The 27,293-nt window shown below is 38.6% G+C and overlaps 1 protein-coding gene across 3 annotated transcripts; it reads right to left on the bottom strand.

Annotated features, from left to right (window-relative positions):
• Positions 1-7,381: 7,381 nt before the first annotated feature.
• On the bottom strand, positions 7,382-10,207 carry LOC127662775 (fibroblast growth factor-binding protein 1-like). Of its 3 annotated transcripts, none has more exons than XM_052154088.1 (3): positions 10,088-10,156; positions 9,857-9,949; positions 7,382-9,667 (listed from the first exon to the last, which is right to left on the bottom strand). In XM_052154088.1, the coding sequence occupies exon 3, from the start codon at positions 9,580-9,582 to the stop codon at positions 8,902-8,904; it is 681 nt and encodes a 226-aa protein (XP_052010048.1). In that variant the 5' UTR covers positions 9,583-9,667; positions 9,857-9,949; positions 10,088-10,156; the 3' UTR covers positions 7,382-8,901. The 3 variants fall into 3 exon arrangements, with proteins under 3 accessions (XP_052010048.1, XP_052010049.1, XP_052010050.1); XM_052154089.1 differs by having other exon boundaries at positions 9,857-9,946; positions 10,088-10,116; XM_052154090.1 differs by lacking the exon at positions 9,857-9,949 and having other exon boundaries at positions 10,088-10,207.
• Positions 10,208-27,293: the final 17,086 nt, after the last annotated feature.

Below are 27,293 nucleotides of genomic sequence, written 5' to 3'. Positions count from 1 at the left end.
TCCCAAATTAGAAAAACACAAAAAGTATGTTTCATGTGTAAACTGTCAGATGTTTATTGTAATTGTCATACTGCTATGTTGCTTGGAACCGCACCAAGACTTTCACCCACTGTTGCACTTGTGTATATGGTTGAGTGACAATAAAGGGATTTGATTTGATCATAACGGTAAGTGACAATAAAGGATTTGCTATATGGTTGAGTGACAACCGTAGAGGAATTTAGGAACAATAAAGGAATTTTGATCTGATCATGAGTAGCTTAAGTAAACTCAAAAAGCCCAATGATTACAAAAGTTCAACAAAATATTTTAACAGAACAGAGTGGTCTTATCTAAACCTGTTCACATGGAACAGTTGCTTTATATCAAGATGACTCAGTATGTTGTGCATGTATCAGTTTCTACAACATAACATCATGTGTCGGGGAAAGATGGAAAGCAGAGATGAAGAATGTGTGAAAAGCAAAAAATACAGATGGAGGAGAGTGCCACTGAAAAAAATCTCATTAAAGGGATAGTTCACCCAAAAATGAAAATTCTCTCATTATTTACTCACCCTCAGGATGTCCCAGGTGTGTATGACTTTCTTTCTTCACTAGAACACATTTGAAGAAAATTATCTTAGTTCTATTATCTTAGGTCCTTAAAATGCAAGTGAACAGAGATTTCTCTTTTGAAGCTCCAAAAATCACAGACAGTCAGCATAAACATCATCCATACACCTCCAGCTGTCAAATTAATGACTTCTAAAGTGACTCGATTGCTTTTGATAAATATTTATGTACTTTTTTAAACTCTAAATCGTACTTCCGTTCAGGAGTGGTTTGCACGTGTGACGTAATTCCATTGGCATTTGAAAGTCAAGTCAAGTCAATTTTATTTGTATAGCTCCTTTCACAACACACATAGTTTCAAAGCAGCTTTACAGAAGATCAGCATTAACAGAAGATAAAACTGTAATGTCTATAATGTCGACGAATCATCATTATGTAATTAGATAAAATATGATTGTGGATTGTGTTTAAAAATAAATAATTAAATAATAATTGTTTTAATAACCCCAGTGAGCAAGCTGAAAGCAACTGTGGCAAGGAACACAAAACTCCATAAGATGTAGATTAATGGAGGAAACCAGATCAGTTAAATGCATCGCAGTTCAACCTGGCTAAACTAAAGCAGCCTAATTGAGGTTTGGAGGATAAATTAGGTGTATGTCTGGATAAATAGATGAGTCTTTAGTCTAGACTTAAACTGAGTGAGTGTGTCTGCATCTCAAACAGAGTTAGGGAGAATATTCCATAGTTTAGGTGCCAAATATGAAAGGATCTACCTCCTTTTGTGGACTTTGATATTCTAGGAACTATTAACAGGCCAGAAATTCGCGATCGTAATGAACGTGATGGAATATAGCTTGGTAGAAGGTCACTTAAGTACTGCGGAGCTAGACCATTCAAAGCTTTGTATGTAGTTAACAGAAATTAAATTAAAAAAAAATTTAACAGATGATAAATAGATAGATGATAACGTAACGATGATAAAATAGGGCTAAAATTATCATATTTCTTGGTTCATAACACTCTGGCAGCTGCATTTTGAACCAATTGAAGTTTATTTATTGAACTGGCTGGACATCCTCCCAGTAATGCATTACAATAATCTAGTCTTGAGGTTATGAGGTCATGAACGCATGAATTCATTTTTCAGCATCAGCAACAGAGAGCATGTGCCATAATTTAGCAATATTTCTTAGATGGAAGAATGCTGTTTTACAAACATTTGTAATTTGATTGTAATTTGGAAGTGACCAGAGCACATTACAGTGTCTGACATCGTTTTTGCAAATTCACACACCTCTTTAACATTATCTTTAGTGATCTTCGACTGACAAAGCCGGACATCATTAGTGCCGACATGAATAACAATTTTAGAAAATCTACATTTAGCAATAGCCAGCGCTTGTAAATTTGATTTGATGTCAGACCCTCTGGCAACCGAAATGCTATTAACAATAGTGGCTGGAGTCTCTATTTCCACGTTCCTTACAATAGAATCACCAATCACGTTATCTCTTTAAAAAACAATAATTTAACCGCTGGAGTCGTATTGATGATGTTTATACTGACCGTCTGGTTTTTTTGGAGCTTCAAAAGAGAAATCTCCATTCACTTACATTTTAAGGAACTACTAAGCTGAGATATTTTTCTATTTTTCTTCAAATGTGTTCTGGTTAAGAAAGAAGGTCAAACACACCTGGAATATTATGAGGGTAAGTAAATAATGAGAGAATTTTCATTTGGGTGATTTATCCCTTTAAGAGTAAGGGCATGAATGTTGTTGTATGTAGCCAGTCTTGCAGGATGGGTGGAGGGGCGGTCACTCTGTCACTGTGACATGAGTGGCTAAATTTAGCAGCGTGGAGTACTACCAATCATACATTCAACATAACTGGTGTACTGTCCTTGGTTGAACTTAAAACACTGCCGTCTTGAGGTCACTGCAAGATATTGTGAAATTGTGTTATATCTGCATGAAAATCTCTCATTCAGCAGGTGGTACTGTTGTCTCTCTTCTTGTCAGAGCTTACAATGAAGTTCATCTTGAGATTCATATCAGTAAAAAACACAATAATAATTCTGATGTGGATCTGTGTATTGAATGTCTGCTTAACAGGTGAAAAATGTAAATTCTTTAAAACTCACAAAAGCTGTTCGCTGTCCTTTTCTTCAAAACGCGGCACCGTTTTGTGGTCCGTTCTGCATAACGCGGCGGCTCATTTTAGCTTATCGCGGCCCATTCGGCCACCAGCCTGCTCGGTTCTCCCAATGGCTAGTCTGCCCCTTATCGGCCCCAAAGTATGTCGACTTCTGGACACGACCATCAGAAACTCTGGTTCCTTCCAGTTTTTATTTGCCCCCTTAAAGTCACCATGAATTCAAAATTGACAGTTCTTATTTGCTTATTGGTTGTTGCTGTTTTTATTATAAACGATTTATCTGTGCACGTTATTTAAAAAAACATGTTTTGCAAAAAAAAAAAAGGTAAAAAAGCATGTGGCTGTACAGTGCCAATTCATCACAGAGGCTGCATCCGAGAACATAGGCAGCTAAATGCCCTGGAACACAAAATTCTTTGCCCAGAGCCAAAAAGAAGATTCAAACAGCTGAGCAATGACATATTGATTATGAACATTCAGGTCGCGTCCACATAATACATTTTTGTTTGAAAATGTATATTTTTCTCAACTTTTTGCCGTTCCATCCACATTGAGACACTGTTTTTGTCAACAAAAGCGGAGCATTTTGAAAACGCTCTTCCAAGGGGATACATTTGAAAATGCTGTCTTCTAATTGTAGTGTGAACTAGAAATACGGATAAATCTAAAAACGATGAGGTATTAGCTGTCATGTAACGCAGTCATGTGATCCATTCAACCAAAACAATCAATATGGCCGCCCGAGTTATAGCAGCGCTGTTGTGCCTGATATTCACTTTTGATAGGGTTGTTTAAGATCAGTGTTGGGTAACGTTGCTTTTCAAAGTAACTTGTTTGAATATTGCGTTACTCCTAAAAAAAAGTAACAATTACTTAAAAAGGTAATTTTTATGGAAAGTAAAGCGCTACGTTACTTTTGCATAACTTTTTTCTCACAGCCACTTTCTCTTCTGCTATGCTATGCATTCCATACAAATAAGCCATGTATTCCATACAAGAGACATAACAGGTCATGCTAGCTACTGTACAACACCCAAAACAACATAGTAAACAAACAGATATTTAGAAAGTAGGCCTAACATGTTCAAGGAATGCGTCTGATAATAAAATAATATTTTTCACTTAAGTCATCTCAGTGCCTACTTGTTTCGAGTTGGTCCACGGTGCGTACAGATGCCACCGGTTGATCACATACAACTTCAAAGTCACATGTTGAAATAACTCATAATGAATGGAATTGTTTTTAAAACTACCAAAATGACAAAAAACTATTTGTTTCATGAATCAAACTACTTTGAATCTTTTTAGAAACTAAGACATTTTCTCTGCATACATAATTGATATAGAATGTTGCTCAAAGCCACTGATCCAGAGTCAGCTTATCTCATCCCATACTACCAGTTATGTGGAGCTGTAACATGGAGCCGTTCAGCTGCATAAGTCAGTGAATTGAACGAGTATTTCACCCTGTGTGTCATGTTGTGGTCAGTGGAAGACTAGGCTTATAATCTCTCTGCCTTAACGCGTTTACTTATTATTAAATGCAGTGTGTATTAACACAAAAATCAATCGCGTTTCGCTCAACCGAATGTTGATTTCATATTAAGCTAAAACACGCACATTTTTTTGTATAGCTAATGTGTGTTATATAGCTAATGTGTGTTAGCGAGTTGATTGACAGCCAATGTCTGTATCTAAAAGGTGATTGGCTCTTTTACCTACAAGGTGGAACTTCCTTTCTACATCCATTGACTGGTCCATTGGGTTAGAGCTTTTTGGTTTGGCATTCCAATTTCTCCCATTCATTTAAATAGAAGTGACTCGTCTCTGCTAAATAGTCTCTGGCCTCACACTCTATTGAATTACAAGGCCCATCATGCGCTACGTCTCCTCCCAGAAGTTTGCACACTTTTACTCCTGATTTCTTGCAATACAGGGAAAGTAGAGGTGTACAAAAGCAACTCGTAACTTTATTTAAAAAGTAACTTGGATATTATGGTCTAAAATCAAAAATATTTATGTTACTTTACTCATTACACGAAAAGTAATCTGATTACGTAACACACATTACTTGTTACGTGTTACCCCCCACACTGTTAAAGATCAATTTTACTTTGTATAACCTTCACATTGCATTCCTTCAAAGTTGACGGGAAGTTTACTCGGAAAAAGTGTCTGGCGATGATGGAACGCAAGGACAATTGCTTTTTAGGCCATACATGCAATGGCGATTTTTCACATGCACATTAAGGGGATTTAAGAGATTTATATGTTTCATTGTGGATGAGCAACTTTTGGAAAATGCTTTAAAACGGCAGTGTGGATGGAGAGCATTTCAAAAACGAAAACGCAGTTTTCAAATATATCCGTATTAATATAAACATAGCCTCAGACACCGTCCACACCACTGGGGAAGGCATCTGGAGGTACATTTAAATATGAGGATGCTCAAGTCTACATGTAAAACATCAAGTAATATTACATTGAAATGTGTTATTAATAACTTTGTGCCACATTCTATGAGTACAATTCACATGAGATCTGAAAAATACGTTTTAACTTTATGATTTAAATGAATATAAATATATATATATATATATATATATATATATATATATATATATATATATATATATATATATATATATATATATGCAGTAGATAATGTAGGCCTATATTTTCTACTGCATATATAGTAATGTATAATGCTATACATGGCCATAATATGCGCCAGTGTTTTGACGAAATTTGACTGTCCGCCAAATTCTGACTCCTCACTTCCTGATTGGCACTTATTCCTTAAGCCCACCTCTACACCCACCACTCTACCTATCCTCATTGGTCCCTATCCTTAAATCCCATCCCTACTCCTACCCCTAAACATAAGGATACTAGGAAATCAAAATTCGGCACTACATCGTTTTACACTATGTTATTGTAATTTATGATGTCACTGATACTACTGCAATTAGGTGTATAAAAGAGTGTTAAGTTGGGTGGAATACAGACAAAAGAATGATGATAGGCAAATCTTTGGGCAGTTGTGTTAATGGCTTTCTGCTGCAGATAGCACATGAGTGAAAGGGTACTTAAGACTTTTTGAGTTGATTTGATTAATTTTGTAGACTAATTCAACAAAAAAATCACATGACATGTTCCTGGAAAATTATACAGATGTAGGTGAATTTGCACCAGCATCCAAATAACTACACGGTGGTGTGCTCATGTTGACTGACCTTAAAGGGATAGTTTACCCTATCATTTACCCACCCTCATGTCATCCCAGATGTGTATGACTTTCTTCTGCAGAACAAAAATTATATCACAAAAAGGCAAATATCACATAAATGCATCATAAAAGAAATCCATCCGTGTCCTCTGAAGTGATCCAATTGGTTTTGGGTGAGAATAAACCAAAATATAACTTGATACATGCAGAGCGCTAGATGGCACTATAGGAAGTGTAATCAGGCTTGAAATAATAATTGCCAAGGAGACTGCTGTCAAGGTTTATAGTTTATAGGATAGATTTATAGGATACCATGAGGGTGAGTAAACAATTAGAGAATTTTACTTTTTGGGTGAACTATCCCTATAACTGACTGAACAGGAATTATTTGTCATCTTCAAGTTAGGTAGAGCTCCAGATCACACCTACCGATGACATGAACCAGTGGCAGTAAGAAAGTACAAAGTTTTCCTAAAAGTTTGCACTGGCGAGCTGTTATGATCCACCTGAAAAATTTCAATTATACCTTTGTTTGGGGACCTGGGTAGTTCAGCGAGTATTGATGCTGACTACCAGCCCTGAATTTTTTATATCAGCTTTGTTTTTGTTGTTCTAAATCTTATTCCATAAATCATCGTCTTGCTGGTCCCACTAATTATGCACTTGGTTAACATTTACGAGATGCCGAGCATGCAGAAAACTCAAAGTACATTTTTAAAACTAAACTTCAATGAGGCAGCAGTAATTCTAAAACTGGGAGAAAATAAATTCTTTACAAAGAGTCACTGGTGTCTTATTATTTTCTCATTGGCCATTTTGCCTCTGAGCCCTGTGTTTCCACATGGCACAGGTTCCCACCTCTACTATGTTAGAGCTAATTTTGTGCAGTCTGTGACACTCTCTGCAATTTCCATTGGCCTGAACTCAGTCAGATCAATGTAGGGCCTAAGATGGTGAATGTGGCACAAGGCCAGGTTGGAGAATAGAACAGTGCAAGGGTATCCAAATGGGTCACTTCTCCACTTTGTACAAAATTATTCCAATGTGGGAAGCTTCTTGAGTCCCTTTGTGTGATTCACAGGAGTCCCATTCGGGTTTTTGGAGAGCTAGTGTTGTTTCCTTATAGATCGGGATGGGAAAGGGGGCCTTTAAAGGGGCACATGGCTGAATGCCTGTTTTGAACACTTGATTTATGTGCACTTACTAAGAGCCAGTCTGTTTAGTAAGTGTTCTGTGTATGAGAGAGCGAGAGAGAGAGAGAGAGAGAGAGAGAGAGAGAGAGAGAGAGAGAGATTATGTCCCCAAACACAGTTAGTAATAGACAACAGTTATCTCCCTGTAAAAAAATAAAAACATAAAAAGATTTAAAGAACCCAGACAGTTCACTGAAGAGTTATCTGTAAGAATCAAAAGCATTGTTTCTTTCTTTCTTAGCGTTATCATTTTTATTCAATGTATATTTTCATTTTGAAGTAAATGTCTCAGTTCCCATGGTGAAATTTGCTCTCTGGGATAGTGAGCAAATTTATGAAACAAGCAAAGTGACAGAGTCTAATGCAAAGTCAGAGCTCAAAAAAAGGCTAATACCAGTTTAAAGCGTTTGACTTAAAAATTATTTAATAGTGACTAAGAGTATTATGTGTATTCCTTATACTGTATATACTGTATTATGCCACTTGCAATTAGATATGCAAAAATTGTATATGGTATGAATATACAAAGTTGACCCATATTAAAATCACTTTTATAGTTGAGAATTTTTTTTTTTTTTTGAAAAAGCAAACATAGTGGGAGCCAATTTATCCTTACAGTATATACAATACTAATACAAATACAAATCTGCTCTTTGATTTTCACCCAACATTGAGGTAAAAGTATGTAATTCATTGCATTAAACCTTACACTGAACATTGAGTCTATTAACAAATTCCATTTGTGACCATGAGCGCAATACTGTGATCCATCACAGCTTGCTTGACTGGTTCTAGGCAGCGATCGAAGCCTTCAATCAATGACTCTGAATGTGAACTTTTGTCCAACAATTTAGCTGCACAGCTTGCTTATGTGCCACTGTAGGCAGTTCAGAGGGTACAGAAGAGCCTGAACTAAAGAGACATTTTCTCCCAAAAATATTTTCCCCTTGTTCTACAATTATCTGGCTCATCTGGGTGAAGGTAATTCTCACTTAAATGTCAGACTTCATTGATTCAAACAATCATGTGTGGGCTCCTTTTTGTCATTTTAGACCACTGATACTGTAAGAAGGGTATTGATGCTGAGTGTACAATGGGCTATTACTGCTGTCAGATTAGATCTGCACACAATTGAATAAGCCTTTATACACATATACACAACATGAAAGAGTTGGTGTGACAAGAGCACGAGTTCAATGTTGAATAAAAACTGAAGAACTTTTTATCCTCTCATCAAGCAACTATGTGTGATGGATGATACAGTTTTTTCTATAACATAAATTATGTGATCTTTGTCTATAATTCTGGTTTAAAATATATGCATATTTCAATTATTACATTACATTTTGGTTTTATTAAATATTATTAATGCTTTTGCAATAATCATATACAACATTTAAAAAAAAATATTACATTTGAAAATTAGCAGAAAAGCAAATGTTATGGGTGGAATACAAATTACAATTATTCATATCTACACAAAGATAAATCAAACTTAGTTACAATATCCAATAATACAGTTTGTGTAAAATAATAATCAATGTGATTAGTGTGATTGTTAAATATTACATATAAGCTACTTTCTCTGTCTCTATGTTTCATCCTGTTTACTACTTGCTTTGTTCTTTACAGGCTGTTTTTATCTATGATGTTTACTGGGTGCAGACTAACATTTTATATGACCTGACAGTGTCTTTCCCCCCCTTTTTACATACATTCTAGCCTTCAGTTATATCCTCCACTTGGTCCGAAAAGCAAGATGTATTTTAACCATCAAAAAACTTGCCAAAGAAACTACACACCGAATGCCATCCCTCTCCACAGTAGCTTGTGGCAGGCTCCATGTCTGAGAATCCATCATTCACCATTCCCTCATCTTCTTCTCCCTTCACCTCCTCTTCATTCTCTTTCTCTACTTCCTTTCCTTTTCTTGTCGGAATGTCTGTTTTCTGTTTGTTCTCTTCTCTCATTCCCTTGCTCACATGCGTGGTCGTTTCCTCCACGCTTCTCTCTGTGAGTTTCATGTGAGACGCACTGGGTGCTTTCTTACACAGGCGAGTTTTCAGGACTTTCTCACCCTCACAAGCGTTCTTGCGTTTCTTCAGTTTGCTCACCACCTGTTTCCAATACTGGGAGGACTGAGTGCTATACACAGAGCATTCCTGAGGTGTTCCAGCAAACTGGCAAGTGTAGGGAGTTGTGAGCCCCTCCTTCGCACGGGGGGAGCAGCTCACCTGGAGCAGTATGTTGGCTCCTCTTTCCAGCATCTCCCAGGTGCAGCGATGCCCATCCTTAGTACTCAGCTTACCTGATTCCAGTGAGGCTTTGACTGGCGTAGTGTCTGACCCTGTCACTGCATCTGATGGCTGCTTGGACTTCTTTTTCGCCTCAGAGAATGACAGGAGGAAGAGGAGGGAAAAGATGAAGAGCAGACTCCGCCCATGCATGGCTGTATAGATGAGGGTTATAGAATAAGAAACCCTGGTTTAGGATACACACAGCACCCTCAGAACAGAGAAGAGACACAAACACCTGCAGAGATGGGGAGAAAAACTAATTAATGCATGAGGGAGATGGCTGGAGCTTTAATATTTTAAACATAGAAGTGAACATGTTGTACAAAATTATATTAAATGTATTCCTCATTATTTTTTATCTGCAGACAATAGTCAATAAATTACAAAAGTAATACACAGCAGTGTACTAGCATTAAAAACCAACCTCTAAGTTTGGCTATGGCGTGTGTATTCATCCATTTATCAGGACAAAGGCCTGAAGAAACACCATATTCAAATCCCACTCTCTTCAGCCCTCCTCAAAAACAATAATAGGCAGAAACAATCATGGATATGATGTGTATTTTCCCTCTATTTGTGCCACTTATCCAACTGTTTTTGCAAACAGACCTCTAAAGTTTAATATTTAGCATTTCTCTCAGTGCATTTTACTTACCAAGGCGAGTATTCCTTCAGGACTGCGAGGGAGAGAAGTCTGTAGAGAAGGATAAGAAAAGAGGGGGGACAAATAAAGGACGGAATCGAGGGATAAAGAAAGAGTTTTTTGTGGGGTGGGGGTGGGGGGCATCAATAGGGTATACAAAACCTCCCAGAATCTGGCCCCTCCCACCTCGCCTGAAGACAAATTGACACCCCTCACCCCATACCTTCCCTACTCTCTTTTGTCTTCTCCCACTCACTCTTTTACTTTCTCTCGCTCCTTTCTTTCTGAAGGACTCTGTGTTCTAAAAACATGAATTAACAGAAACTGGAAAATTGTTTTTAAAGATAATAATTGGAACACTTTCAAAGAAGAATGTGTTTGGGAATCTGTTAATTATTATGATGTTAAAAGACATCAAACAACATTGTATGTTTCCTTTTTTGAATTCCCACTATCTTGGGATGAGTGAGCACTCTGAAATTCCCAGAGGATGCATATTATTCTTTCATACAGTTTCCGAAACAACAAAAACAAAACAAAAAACAACAACACTGGAGTTAGGAGTGTGTACACGCGCATTTTTGTTATCTGCTTACGTACATTTGTTAAAACGCTCTATAATCCTGCATCCTAAACCATCCCTGTGGCCGTGTCATGGTCTGCTCTGTTTCTGCTTTGTTCATTCAAAATTTTGATAAAGTCAATTTTGTATCCATACCAACCGAACCCCAGCTGCTGACCCACAGCAGACACTAGTAAGTCATACAGCCCAGTTGTCTTGCTCTGAGCCTCACAAGCAGTTTGGATTCTTTCCAAACGCTGAATGCGTCAGGAGCTTTGGGAATTACATGTTGAACTCAGAGTGAAATTGCTGGACATAGCAGTTATGTGCACCAAATTGTATCTTAAGGGATACGCATTAACAAAAGGAGGCTGCTACAGTTTACTGAATCAAAGAAAGGAAAAAGCTGAAACCTTCTGCATTTCTTTTTATTTTAAGGGCTGAATAGGCTGCAGTGCACCACCTTTGCTGAACCTAAATTTTGTTAAATTATATAAAATAAATAATATAAAATGTCTAAGTAAAATTTTTATGCAGTGTGCTTCAGTAGCCTTCTCATGGTTAAGTGACTCATGAATGCCACTGAGAAGAAAACAACATTTTGGGTATGAAATACTCTGCATAGTTCATATTGAAGATTAGGAAAAATGGTTTGAATTGTGGATGACAAGAATGTGAGGCATCACATTCCAAACTATTTGTTCTTGTTCAGTGTCTGGAAGAACTTGTAGGTTTTCAGTAGGGTGGATTTTCAGCACTCTATCATGACCATAGCATCCCTCTGCTGTTGGTGGAGATGTGCTCTGTAAGGGTGTATTCAGGTAAATTGGGCATTTTTGGGGGGGGGACTGAGATAAACAAGTGGATCTGTTTGAATAAATTCACCCAATTACTGTGTGAATGTGGGTTTAATTAGCTAGAGTTTGGAGACAAATTACCAGATGACGTAAGCCAAATCTGACAAAAAAATCCCCTAAAGTACTCTCTATATACTGTATATATACAGTATATATATATATATATATATATATATATATATATATACACTGTACACAGTTTGGAATAATGTACAGATTTTGCTGAAAACAATTTATTTATTTTTTTTGTGATTTTGCTATCACAAAGTATAGTCAGGACATTACTGATGTAAAAAACAGCACCATCACTATTTGAAAAAAATAATTTTTGATCAACTCTAGACAGGTGCCATTTCCAGCAGCCATCACTCCAACACCTTATCCTTGACGAATCATGCTAAATTGTTAATTTGGTACTATAAAATCAGTTGCCATTATACAGTATCAAACCCTGCTGAAAGCTATTTGGTTAAATGAATCTTAACGTTGTATTTGTGTTGTTTTTGAGTTGCCACAGTATGAGATTTTAGGTAAAAAATGGCAAAAAAGAAACAGCTTTCTCTAAAACTTCATCAGTCAATCATTGTTTTGAGACATGAAGGCTATACAATGTTTGAAATTGCCAAAAAAACAGAAGATTTCATACAAAGGAGTGCATTACAGTCTTCAAAGACAAAGGACAACTGGCACTAACAAGGAGGATAAGTACATCAGAGTCTCTAGTTTGAGAAATAGATGCTTCACTTTTGTGGAATCAGCTAGGGTTTAAGCACAACAACTAATTTTCCCTTATGACTCCTTACATTTGACATTGCGTTTGTTAACGCATATGGGGAGTGTCCTTCCGCATTACCTAGTTGTAAGCTCTCTACAATAATGGCAATATTCTAATACTGGCTATGGTGTTAAAGTCCTGCCCTTTTAGGTGCAAAGCTGTTTGCTATGAAAGCAGGCGTGCAAAAACATTCCTCAGAATTTTCTTCCTTCAAGACATTGATTCATCTCTTGTCTAGAAGCCCTCTACTGCTTCGACATCGACTACACAAGTCAGCGGGTGGTATCTTCACGGCAACGAGAAGACTCTTCGCTCCCCTGCAATGTTCCGGCGAAGATCACTCTGCCTCGTCGCTTGATGTTTTGCTAGTTAATGGGCCGCTTCAGCATCCTGATTCCCCACAGCACTTCGGCAGTAGTTGTGTATCCTTTTATTGTGTATTGTTATATTGTGTGTGTGTATATGTATATATACATATATAAAATCAATATATATATACGTGTTCGCATCTTTTTAAAGATGACGTTCCATAAGTGTTCCTTGTGTGAGAGGCACATCCTGCCATCAGATCAGCATGACTGCATTCAATGTCTAGGCCACGCCCACACCGAGTCAGTTCCCATGGAGACAGACTGCCCTCAATGTGAGGGCATGAGTCTCAAGATGCTTCGCACTTGAATCACCCTCGTTCTGAGAGATGATTCATCCTCCCGCACTCTCCCACCCGTTTGGTCTGTGACACCTGAGGGATCACACGAGGAGGCACGGTGGGGCCGCGAGGTCGAGCAGGATAAATATGTGGTGGTCCTGGTGCCGGCACATGACCTGTGAGCCCCTCAATCTCCTTGTAACATGTCTATGCTGATACATTATATGCCGAAAGAGGCGGTAGCCACACATATCTGCCCGACGAGTAGCTGGCCATGGAACTCACACCCCGTTCATCTTTCTAAGCTGTGTCGACTAACATCCGCACTGAATGGAACAGCATAATTAGCGGCAGGTCAAACTGGTTCAGCACACAACACAATGACGGTGCACCAAGACTTCCAAGCTAAGCTCCTCAAACAAATGGACAAGCAAGGCTACAATCCAGAGACGTTCAAAGAGCTCTGAAGAAAGATCTTCTCTTTCAATCACAAGGCATGGTTTGGCATCCCCAGCCAGAGCTGTGAAGCCTACACTTGTGGCCTTTGAACGGAGCACGCTCAACTTGCCAGAATTGATGCATTCATTCATGAACACCATTTTACAGGCCAGAACGCCATTCACAAGATGCCTCTACACACTAAAATGGAATGTGTTCACTGATTGATGTCTTTCACATGGCAAAGACCCAGTACCTGCCTCATGCATGAAATTCACATATTCCTTCAAGAGTGATTAGATGCAAGACCCACTCCGTAAATGCTCAAAATGTATATGCCGACTACATCCGTGTATCACGGACCTGAAGCCAGCGCCACTATAGGCAAACACTATAGGCAAACATGATTCAATTCCTTAGAGGAGCAAAATGATTAAATCCACCTCGGCCAGTTACAGTCCTAACTTGGGACCTAACTTTGGTCCTAAAAGCACTCGCAGGGCCCCCCTTCGAGCCTTTGGACTCTGTTGATTTGTGCATGTTCTCCATTAAGTCCGCATTACTGTTGGCTCTGCCCTCAGTAATATGGGTCAATGACTTACATGCACTATCAACTGACAATTTATGACAATCCCGGTCTTTCAAAGCCACTGTCAAACCCAGAAAAGGCTATGTGCCTAAGGTTCTAACCACTGCCTTCAGAGCACAGGGGGTTAATCTTCAAGCCTTCTTCCCCCTCCATTTAATTCAGATGAGGAACAATCCTTGCATTTATTATGCCCTGTGTGGGTGCTACATGTATACGTCGAGTGCACATGCCAGTTCAGACTGTCTGATCAGCTCTTTGTATGCTATGGAGGATGCACAAAAGGAATGTCTGTCTCCAAGTAAAGACTTTCTCACTGGATCGTTGAGGCGATTGCCTGGCTTATGAGTCGCAGGGTAAGATTTGCCCAATTGGTGTTAAAGCATGCTCAATTAGAGGCATGACCTCCACATGGGCATGGAATAATGTACAGATTTAGCGCTTATGGAAATAAATTAGTACTTTATTAGTGGTATCCAACTGATCACAATGTATAGTCAGGACATTAATTAAACTACTTCCTCCACGTGCAGCAATGACAGCTTTGCAGATCCTTGGCATTCTAGCTGTCAGTTTGTCCAAATACTCAGGTGACAATTCACCCCACACTTCCTGTAGCACTTGCCATAGATGTGGCTATCTTGTCGGGCACTTCTCACACACCTAACAGTCTAGCTGATCCCACAAAAGCTCAATGGGGTTAAGACCCATAAAGCTCTTTTCCAATTATCTGTTGTCCAATGTCTGTTTCATAGCCCACTCTAAACATTTTTTTGTATTTCTGTTTCAAAAGTGTCTTCTTCTTTGAAATTCTTCCCATAAGGCTCTCTTCTTCTCTTTACTGTTGTACATGGAACTGGTGTTGAATGGGTAGAATTCAATGAAGCTGTCAGCTGAAGACATGTGAGGCATCTATTTCTCAAACTAGAGACTCTGAACTTGTTTAGTTGTACATCTGACCTCCCACATCTCTTTCTGTCTTTGTTAGAGCCAGATGTCCTTTGTCTTTGAAGACTGTCAGAAAATTCTGAGGAATGGTGTTTGCACACCTGCTTTTATAACGAACAGCTTTGCGTCTAAAGGGGTGGGACTCAAACACCATAGTCAATATTAGAATATAGGCGTTATTGTAGATAGGTTTTAACAAGGTTGTGTGGAACTCCACATGCCGAAGTATCCTTGGGCAAGACACTGAACCCAGGGTAGCAGGCTAGCGCCTTGCATGGCAGCTCTGCCGTCATTGGTGTGTGAATTGGTGTGTGAAAGCGTGAATGAGATGCAGTGAAAAGCGCTTTGAATACCGCTAAGGTTAAAAAGGTGCAATATAAGTGCAGACCATTTACGTACGTTACCGAGACGTTCTTCCACAACATATTTGTGCAACAAAATGTGAGTGGAGACAAAAACTAAAGAGTTTTGGGGCATTTTGCAGTATATTCATGGGACGTGATTATTCTTAACGTCCACAATTATTCTTAATGTGTGAAGATGTTAAAACAGATGCATAACATGTACAAAGTGATTTGGGGTTTCATGGCCTTTAAAAAAATGGCAGAAACCCACAAGTTGGGCAGCTCTTTTTAACTGTGAGTGCTTTATATATAAACCCAACAGATCACTCAGATCATTAGGATCACATCAGCTAGAAATACCAATGTTCACTCTAAGCAAGGAGAGTCTGCTTTTAGCTATTATGCCAGCCGCAGCTGGAACCAGCTTCCAGAAGAGATCAGATGTGCTCCTACAGTAGTCACATTCAAATCCAGACTCAAAACACATCTGTTTAGCTGTGCATTTACTCAATGAGCACTGTGCCACTGTGTGTCAAACAGTTTGTAATGTATTTTATTTTATTTTATTTATTTTATATATATATTTTTTATTCTTATTTTAATCTCTTCTATGTAAAGCACTTTGAATTACCATTGTGTATGAAATGTGCTGTATAAATAAACTTGCCTTGCCTTTACATAACAAACGTTTACATAACAATTTTTTTCCCCTTGTGGTTAAACTGTACTTGTTTAACAAAAGCAGAGTACATAATTTCCATGGTTGTTGTCACTTTATGTCATACATTTTAGGTCATGGATGGGTCAATGCCCACTTTACAGTATGAAGTATGTCTGGGTATGTTTTCATACTCACCTGTATACCTAAAGTATGTACTTTATTACAGTAATGGCAGAGAAGGTGCTCGTCATCAAATACACTACATACTTGGGGCGGCTGTAGCTCAGGTGGTAGAGTGGGTTGGCCACTAATTGCAGGGTTGGTGGTTCGACCCTGCAATTAGTGGCCAAGTTGGTGGTTCAGGCTAGCGCCTTGCATGGCAGCTCTGCCGCCATTGGTGTATGAATGTGTGTGAATGAGTCACAGTGTAAAGCGCTTTGAATACTGTTGGTTAAAAAGGTGCTATATAAGTGCAGCCCATTTGCAATATGTGAATTTGGAGGCAGCTAATGATGCCCATTTAGATAGCTGGTTTTGCCAGGTAATCTGCAAAAATATTCCATATGGGTTTATTAAGTCTGAAAATATTATTATTTTTGACTGATTCAACAACAATAACACAACAAAAAATATTTTTAAGGGTCCTATCAGGTAACTGCACGTTTTCACTTTATAGAGTGCAGGAGGATTAGGAATTGTCAAAAGTGCTTCTTCTTCAAATAACAATGAAAATATAATTGACTACATCAATAACTGCCTGTATTTTGATTCGGTAACAACAGCTGAATTCATAATTTCTGCTGTCGTTAAGAGGTCAAAATACTGGGCATAAAATGAGTTGAGAGCTTCCAACACCTGTCATCATCCATAGTAGAAATTCAGCCAATTCCTTTTCATATTAATGACATTCAGACACTTTTCTCCTCTCTCATGTAATGTCAAAGTTCTTGCTTCTCTTATCCCTAGACGACTGATGATATGTGAGATAATCGTCTTCAGCAAGCAGCTGATGACACTACACGAGTCCTTGATGAGGAACAGCGTTTCTTCAATACCCTGTCCAAGTTTATCTGATGTGCGTTTGTGCAATCAGTGAGCACAGCGGCCATCCAGCCCCATCAATGTTGATTACCGAACAGGCGAGATGCACCCCATGTTGACCTTGTGGGCCGCTAATGACAGGGGAGAATCTAATTGTGAATCAGACGAACGCTGAGCCACTCTGGACATCTGCAGTCTGTCAAACAACATCTGAATGCGTGGAATTCAGAATTTGAAGTCCATCCTATGCGGTGTAAATAATAAAATAACAATAAAAAAATAATAAAAACAATCGCCCTATGAATGTGGTCACCATGACAACACCCTACTTAACCAGAACTTCACTTGAAAGTGAGAGATAGAGATGTGTGGAGTCAGGGAAGGTACTTTAGGCCATCACCTAGTCAAGATGCAATGTGGAGTATTGCTGTGAAGATGGTTAGGTTATGTCTAGAATTCCAATTAGAGAATGTTTCAGATGTTTTGTGTGGCCTAATTTTGTTTACGAAGTCTAAAAAATACCTCTTGAGAATAAAAAATCAAGAGCTTTATTATAGATTCTTCATTCAGTTAACCTTAAATTCCACATTCCTGTGTGTATAGAGGTTTCTGCTTTTAATGAACATAAAGGAAATCAATTTAGTCCTTCACTGTGATTCTCAATATACAATTTAATTTTGACAATCTCAAGGGCATATAGCATCCTATTTTTTTCTCCATTTCACTCTCTTCACTGCTGTCATATAGTGTGTGTAAAAAAAAAATACAAAAAAAAAATATATATATATATATATATATATATATATATATATATATATATATATATATATTCTGCCTGATGCAAAAGAAAGTTTGTATAACAAACTAAGCATTGTTGAGATGTGTTGACAGTCTTTATATACAGTGGATATAAAAAGTCTACACACCCCTGTTAAAATGCTAGGTTTTTGTGATGTAAAAGATTAAGACAAAGATAAATCACTTTTTCCACTTTTAATGTGACCTATAACGTGAACAATTCAATTGAAAAACAAACTGAAATCTTCATAGGGGAAAAATGAAAATGAAAAACCTTACAATAACCTGGTTGCATAAGTGTGTACACCCTCTTATAACTGGGGATGTGGCTGTGTTCAGAATTAACCAATCACATTCAAACTCATGTTAAATAGACGTCATTACACACCTGCCATTATTTAAAGTGACTCTGATTAATCACAAATAAAGTTCAGCTGTTCTTGTAGGATTTTCTTAGTTGCATCTCAGATCAAAAGCCATGGTCTGCAGAGAGCTTTCAAAGCATCAGAGGGACCTCATTGTTGAAAGATATCAGTCAGGAGAAGGGTACAAAAGAATTTCCAAAGCATTAGATATACCATGGAACACAGTGAAGACCGTCATCATCAAGTGGAGAAAATATGGCACAACAGAGACATTACCAAGAACTGGGCGTCCCTCTAAAATTGATGAAAAGATGAGAAGAAACCTGGTCAGGGAGGCTTCCAAGAGGCCTATAGCAACAAGTCTCCCAAAAGCATGTGGGAAAATGTGTTATGGTCTGATGAAACCAAGGTTGAACTTTTTGACCATAATTCCAAAAGGTATGTTTGGTGCAAAAACAACACTGCACATCACCCAAAGAACACCATACCCACAGTGAAGCATGGTGGTGGCAGCATCATGCTTTGGGGCTGTCTTTCTTCAGCTGGAACCGGGGCCTTAGTCAGGGTGGAGGGAATTATGAACAGTTCCAAATACCAGGCAATTTTGGCACAAAACCTTGAGGTGTCCGTTAGAAAGCTGAAGAGGAAGTTCACCTTTCAGCACGACAATGACCCAAAGCACACATCCAAATCCACAATAGCATGGCTTCACCAGAAGAAGATAAACATTTTGGAATGTCTCAGCCAGAGCCCAGACCTGAATCCAATTGAACATCTGTGGGGTGATCTGAAGAGGGCTGTGCACAGGAGATGTCCTCGCAATCTGACAGATTTGGAGCACTTTTGCAAAGAAGAGTGGGCAAACTACTAATAGACTCCTACCCAAAAAGACTGTGTAAATAAAATCAAAAGGTGCTTCAACAAAGTATTAGTTTAAGGGTGTGCACACTTATGCAACCAAGTTATTGTGAGTTTTTTTTATTTTTCCCCCTCAAAGATTTCAGTTTGTTTTTCAATTGAATTGTTCACGTTATAGGTCACATTAAAGGTGGAAAAAGTTTTGACATGATTTATCTTTGTCTCATTCTTTTACATCACAAGAACCAGACATTTTAATAGAGGTGTGTAGACTTTTTATATCCATTGTAAATGTTTAGTAGCCCTATCTTTTATATTATGTTTATCTGCAGTTTTTTTTTTTTTTTAAGTTTGAAGAGAAGTTGCACATGAGGAAAATTATGAGACACTGTTTTCTGAGGTACTTTGACAGATGATTGCATAATTCTGATTATTTAAATTTTATCAGTAAAGAAATTCATGAAGTCGTTACTCTTGTGCTGCGACAGAATATCTGGTTATGTTGATGCTTTATTCCTAACCAATTTAGCCACTGAATGCCACACAAGAAACCTGTGAGGATTTTATACAATTCTTTATTCGCAAAGTGGATCAGATTAAAGGTTTAATTATGCCTTCACATGTTCATCAGCTACTAATTTTTAGGCTGTCCAGTTCATTGAATCACTTTGAACCAGTCTCAACAGTGCAGGTATCTGATATAGCTCTGAGGATGAAGTGTTCCAGTTGCAAGCTGGAGGTTTTGTCCCCACGTCTTTCTAAAGATGTTTTTACAACAATTGGTTCCAGAGTGACAGCAATTATAAACAGTTAATTAGCATATGATGTTGTTCTAAGCTGTCTTAAACATGCTATTGTACATCCTCTGCTAAAAAAACTTCTTTAGATCCAGCAGTTCACATTAATTATATACCAATCTCAAAACTGCCTTTCATTTCCAAGATTTTAGAGAGAGTGGTCTACACACTGCTCTATTCCTACTTAAATAAGTTCAACATCTTAGATAAATTTCAAGCAGGCTTCAGATCTCCACACAGTACTGAATCTGCACTGTTGAATGTAACTAATGGTATTTTACTTTCCTTGGATTCAGGCTCACACGTGGTTTTAATTTTGTTGGATCTCAGTGCCACATTTGACACTATTGATCATGATATTCTTTTAGATCATCTGCAGTATATGGTTGGCATTCAGGGCACAGCCCTTCAGTGGTTTGCCTCTTATTTGAAAGGAAGAATGTTTTATATTAATTTAGAAAACTTCTCCTCTACATCGGCTCCTCTATGATGTGGGGTCCCTCAAGGGTCGATTCTAGGACCCTTACTTTTCTTCGTGTACATGCACCCACTGGCCTCAATTTTTCAGAGATATGGCATGTCTTATCATTGCTATGCTGACAAAACTCAATTTTATTTTCCAGCATGCTTGGACAAAAAAATCATCAATAGATTATGCCCTAAATTGCTTTGCTGACAATTTCTTACAGTTAAATGAGAGCAAATCTGAAGTCCTGATTCTCAGCCCCTCCAAGTCCTCTTTACCTGGACTGGTCGACCAGCTAGATCCGCTATCGTTAAATGTGCAAGATCATGAAAGGAGCTTTGGAGTGATCTTGGACTCATCAGTGCTGTTGTTAAGAGCAGCTGTTTCCGTCTGAGATCAATTGCAAAAGTAAAACACTTTCTCTATAAATCAGATCTAGAAATTGTGATTCACTCGCTAATATCGTCAAGGTTCGATTACTGCAACTCACTGTATACCGGAATGCCTCAAATGCTTTATTCCCTTCACAGTAGGTCTAGAATGCGGCCGCTAGGCTCCTTACAGGGTCTAGAAAGTTTAAAAATTGTTTACAAAATCCTGCCTCCGGACCCCCTGGTGTATGCAGCATACCCTTGGCTGAGAATCACTTATTTAGAATAACACAGTAGATTACAGAATGAACTGTAACATGGTCATGACATTGCAGTTGTTATGAAATATACTCTGTTTATTGTGATAAAAATAAGAAGGTACACATGTCACACAATGTATATGTTCACAAAGAAGGGACTTTGTGTTTTCATTGACAATGGCCTTAGGGAAAATGTATGTATTGAAAAAGAAATTATGTGTCAAATTCTGTAGCTTAGTTGAGCTGATTAAAAATCCATCTGTCATTAGTCTCTTGAATGTCAGATCAATGATGGGAGTAATTATTAACCATCTCAGATTAAAGAATTGATCACCCACCAATTAGTAGTACCCCTTGAAGACCTAATCAATTATCAACTAGATTATTGCGTTAGTATGCTCTACCTTACCTGCTTGCATCTGTTACAGAATCTCTTGAAACCATCAAAATAGTGCAGTTAAACATGTACCTTTGAAAAGGGCTTGCAGAAGTCCCAGTAGATTCGGCAAAAACAGATTCAAGAAAGCTTTTAAAGCTTTGTAACCAAGGAGTACCTGTAAAACATGATCCATCTGACAATCAAGGGCAGTTGGTATTAACATCATCCATTGGCTAGAATCTGTAGTGTCGCTCTCACTACAAGAGGTCCTGCAAATGTATTCTTCTGTTTTAGCTAAAAATGGCATCACTTCCTGCAAAACAACAGAAATCCTGTTCTGCAGATATCATGTCTTCTGTTTTTTTGAACTTCCAAGTGCTGTACAAAACCTTTTCTAAAAAGCTTTGTAGCATCACAACTATCACACAGTGTGCAATAGCCCACCAAACTGGAGACTGCTGTCAAATCAATTCTAATCAAGTTGAAAACACAAAACAGACTCCACTTAAGCTTTGTGCATCTGATTTACTGTGCATTATTGCCACTAGAAGAAGTGTCTCTTAAGACAAAAGGAATGCTTTCTCAGCATCTGAAAGCATCACTGGCACTGAGGTACACACTTTATTCATGAGATCATATAGTTTTACAAGAACTATAATATGAACTTGTCTTGATTTGCAGCTAATAAACCATTCTTGCGGAAATACTACAATTTTAGGAGATTACAGAATGCCCAAATCCATAACGCATACAGTGACAACCAGTGGCAGAAAATCATATGCTGTAATAAGTGCAAAATATAAAATTAATGGTTCACACAGATGAGTCTCATAGTGAAAACGTGACTCTATATACATTTTTGCAAAACTTGTTATATGTGTCTCCAGGTACAATTCCCTGCAGTTTCCAGGTGAAATGAACACAAGAGGCGCTACAACAACTGTGTGTTTTATCCAATTTCACTCAAATCATGATTTTAAAAGATGAAATGACTTTATAAATGCTTATTAATCTCTCAATTACTCAGAACCTGCTATTTTAAATATTTACATAATTTTACTGAAACACATCTTTTGAAAAACAATACATTTTAATGCCTATATTACAGACCCACGTGCATACAGTATATACAACATAAAGAACTTGGATGGAAGCCCACCTGAGAGGGCATTGGGCTTAGAGTCGAAGGACCGTGGTTCAATTTCAGCCATGAACTCAAGCTGACACGTGATAAGACAAAGTCATAGAAGCGACACAATATGGTGTGGTTGCTTAAGAAATTGTGCTTTTAAATAAGGATGTATTTTTAATGCCTCATATATATTTAGAAAAACGAATGGTTAGGTTTAGGGGTTGATTTGGTAAGGATGTCTATTTTATAATTCTCATTTGTATTTTATTGTTCATCTAAATAGGTAGCGGCATAATCAGCATAAGGATTCTGTCCGTGAGCCGGGGCCCCAAACAAATTGAACGGAAGTGTCATGAATTGGTGTAATCCAAACGGTGTGGAAAATGCTATCTTTTCACAGGACATGGGAGTTAAGGTGATCTGCCAAAATCCCTTCGTCAAATCCAGTGTCGAATAAAAGCAAGCCACGCCTAACCGATCAAGCAGCTCGTCAATCCGTGGCATCGGGTGTGGATCAAATTTAGACACCGCATTGACTTTTCTATAATCCACACAGAACCGGTCCGAGCCGCTGCTCTTAGGAACCAGAACCACAAGGCTGGCCCAGTCACAGTAGGATTCTTCTATTACCCCCATATCCAGCATGGGTATGGGGGTAATTGTGCTCGGGTAATCGGTAAGGATGGCTACGTACCACTACCATTTGGGGTCATTGCGATATGCTGCTCTATAAGATTCGTATGGCTGGGAAGAGGCGATAGCACTTGGAGAATTTTCCTTGCAACCTAGCAACCTGATTGTCTTGGGATGGTGAGAGGTGGTCAAATCCGGGAACCACACCAGAACCACCATCGCCAAAGTTACGGGGACCATAATTGAACCAAACCTTGGGGAATGGAGGTTTGATTACAACCTGAATCCAACAAGACTCCGGTACACTCCTGCACAATCAGGGGTGGCCTGTGGCGAGTCGGGGATCCGGACCAATGTCAACACCTCCAACATGGGGCATTGGTCTTGGAAGTGCCCAGGTTCCCCATAGCTCCAGCAGACCAGCCCAGACTTAATGCCCATACCCGCAGCAGCGGATTCACCAGCCTGTGGGGGAGAGCGGAGAAGGTTAGGGAAAACCAGTGGGTTCAAAAGGTCCACAGGACTGGGGAACCGGTTTTGGGAAAACAACTCCCCGTTACCGGGGAGTAGGAATATGATGGGGAAGAGGGAAGGGAGAGGAAGGAGAAAGAGAGAGACAGAAGACGAGGGCTCGCCGGTCTGCGGTTACGCCATCATATGGTCCTCAGCAAGTTGGACCGCCTCCTCCAGCGACACCGGGCGGTGCTCTGGACCCACTCTGCCATTCTTTTCGGTTGCGGGGCTATGAACTGTTCCAGTACCACCAGAACGAGCACTTCCTCTGCGTCGCATTCTTCAGCCAGCAGCCACCTTCGAAAGGTGTCAAAGAGCTGTTGGGCGAATGCGAACGGGCAACCATGCTTGCCAAGTGTCAGCGAGCAGAAGTTTTGGCAATGTTGCTCTGGGCTATGGCCTACCCGTTGCAGGATAGCTTTCTTCAGGTCCTTGTACACCAGGAGGTTGGCTGCAGGAAGTTGTTGGGCCACGAGTTGGGCTTCCCTAGACAATAGTGGCAGTAGGCGGGCCGCCCACTGGGTATTTGGCCACTTACATGCTCCAGCCGTCCACTCGAAGTTCTCAAGGAAATCCTCCGGTTCATCCTGAGGTCCCATCTTCACGAGCATGTCATGAGCCATGGCCCTTGGTGGGTCCGGGATCATGGCTTAAGACCCCTCCTGGTGTACCAATCTCTGTAGCACCTGCCGGTCCTCCGCTTCAGCCTAGGGAAGCACCTGGAACCGCTGCTCTTGTTCCACACACAGGTCAAGCAGAGCCTGGTTTTGTGATTGGTGGATGCCGGCGAGGGTCTTGAACACTTCGGCCAGCGTCGAAGACTCCATGACAGCATTTCTTCTTCCTTCTCCTGGGTTTTGGCACCACTGTGAAAGATATCTTGCACACTTGTGAATGAGGAAGTGGGGGTTAACTGTAAACGTAGGTCATTTATTGTCAACACCTTCCATTGTATACACACAAAATAATGCCTTTCAGCAGTACACCGAACACACACACACACACACACACACACACACACACACACACACACGCACACACACACAGCTTCGTGTATCTCTCCCTCTCTCCTCCGGTGGTCTGGACTGCACTTTTATCTCCAGCTCTCACTGAAACACAAAACTGCTGTTAGATATAATTTCCCACACGTGTAAATCCTTACCGCACTTCCTCTCTACAGACATCGCTCAGCTATACCCCCATCACCACAGTTAGGTTCAGGCAAAAGTTTTAGGTTAGGGAGGAATGTTTTAAAAAATATATATATAAAATTCACCTTAAAAACGTGTCTGAATACGACACCATTTTACTTGCTTCTGGCGCTCCTAGCTGGACATTTCACTGTAAAACTGCAGCCAAACAAGTTATACAGCAGGTCCATTTTGAATTGCAAAAATGTTGTCATGTTCACGTAAATTTCATGATACTAGGCTGCACAGGAAGTACATTAATGCCTGTCTGCATTCTTTTGTGATGTATATTGGAAAATGATATAACAAAATTTTATAGCATTTTAGTACCAAAAATGTATAATAAGGAAACATGTGGGCTCTTCACTTTAATAAATAAATATTGTTATTATGTCTTTATCTTTTATTATATAATAAATAATAATAATAATAATAATAAAGTAATTTATAAAAATATATTTGCCACCTTTTATTTTTACTAATGTATAATTAACTTGTTTTGAACATGGAGTGTGCTGTGTTATTGGTCCAGTCCACAGAAAAGGGGATTCATGAAGTCATCACAATTGTGTCTAGTAGAGTTACATTTAATTTCATTCTAGTTTCCCTGTTGCTTTAAAGGGATAGTTCACAAAAAAATTATAAAGAAAGAAATGAAGAAAGGTGAACAGATTTCTGAAATGAAATGAGGACAAATCGGATTTTATGTATTTTGACCATGGTGAATGTGGTAATGTGCTGAACTATGCACTGTAAAAAATTATTCTGGTTAAACTTTTCTTTTTTTTTTTATTAAGTAACCTGGTTACTTAATTTTGAAATAAAATTTGATAATAAAATAAAATAAAAAATTAATATTTTTGAATAAAAAGGAATAGTAAACTATTCCACTAACAATTAGTGGAAGTTTTATTATATTTATTATATCAGTGCATTGCCATTGATTCATTAGTTTACTCAGAAACACAGATGCTTAGGTTATCTTGAGAAATTAGTAACTCTAAGTTGATCTGGCAAAAATATAAAGTTAACAAATCATAGAAATATTTGTGGTATATCATGCTCTATTGAATACTGTAGCCTATGTCTCAATGAAATTCAAACATCGAGTTGATAGTATTTAGTGCTCTTCTGTCTCATCACTAAACAAACATGTATAAACAATGAGGAATTATTGCACCTGACTCCACAGCACAGGGGTCCTGCCCTTTGAGCATCTAATGTAATCATTTCATGGAATACAGTGAAGAATGTAAACATTTAGCATCTAAAACATTTTATCACATGACACAAATATATTCAATATTGTATAATAATGATAATTATAATGATTAATATAATACTATTTTACCTATTTGTTTGCTTATCTCATATGGACCTGTTTTTCTTAATTACCTTTTATTTTGATCAAGTCTTATGTATTGTGGTCCTCCTTTTCACTAGTTTCCCTGCAAGGTGCAAATCTATGCTGTAATGTACTGACTTACTCTACATTTCTTTGCAAATATTTCATTAGACATTTTTATTTTCCATGTTATTTATGTCATATTCTTATTTTAAAATAATTTGGGGCATAAGTTAATACAACAAATGTGTAAATATGTGAGAAGGTGCTTTCTTTAGTGTGTAAAAATTACTAGTGGAAGAGGGAGGGAGAGGAGGTGGTGGGCCAACAGCGCTGATATACACAACACACACTGATTAAAGATAAAATTCTTGATTTTATTGATTCATCTACTGCAATTAATTTGACTATTTTTCACCAGTATGTTATTGTTTGAGCAGTCTGTGAGGGAATTTCCGCATTATGAAGGCCAAACTTTCAGAAATACTTTACACTGTGCAATACAATCCTGCAGCAAATTCAGAACCTGTTATAAAATTCATAACAACATAAATAGCTAGTATGTGCCTTACTTTGAAGCTAATAACAATGATGATTAATTATCTTCAATTGCCTGGTCCAATTCTTAATGACAAAACTGGCCTGACCAAGTAAAGGTAGACAAATAAATTAAAACTGCTATAGCGAGCAGCCCCCTCTGTTGGTCAATATAAACAACATATGGTAGGCTTTGATAATTTGGCTTTCTTGTGTAATATTTCACTATGAACGCTGTCTTGAAGGCATGGGGACAGCTCCAGTCAGGGACAGGCCACCAAACACCAGGACTGTCCCTGGAAAACGGGGACATTTGGTCACTCTGAAATGAAGACACACTGTCCAAATAACCAATACTAAACAGAATTTTCTAGGGTGGCTTTAGGACAGCACTGTAAATAAAATCTGCATTAACCCAAAGGTCTGGTGCAGGTTATGAATGTTCCTTGCAGATTGCGCCACAATGTACTTGAAGAAACTTGGCTACTAAACTGCTGACTAATTAAAGAGCAAGAGTAGTGTTAAAAGTCGAATGATGATAATTACACACCCCCATCCACACACAAACACGACTTGATTATGCCAACAACAGTTCTCTGGGGGCAATAGCGCTGTTGTCATGGTTAAAAAGCTAATTAGTGAATGAAGCTGTAGATGCTTGCCGTTGCCTCCTTGCAGACGTAAATTATTGTATGACTGGTATGAGCAGGAAA

Source organism: Xyrauchen texanus, chromosome 22, assembly GCF_025860055.1.
Source record: "Xyrauchen texanus isolate HMW12.3.18 chromosome 22, RBS_HiC_50CHRs, whole genome shotgun sequence".
NCBI classification, from domain to species: domain Eukaryota; kingdom Metazoa; phylum Chordata; class Actinopteri; order Cypriniformes; family Catostomidae; genus Xyrauchen; species Xyrauchen texanus.
The sequence above is the reverse complement of the archived record's forward strand: the minus strand, read 5'-3'. Positions and strand labels throughout refer to the sequence as shown.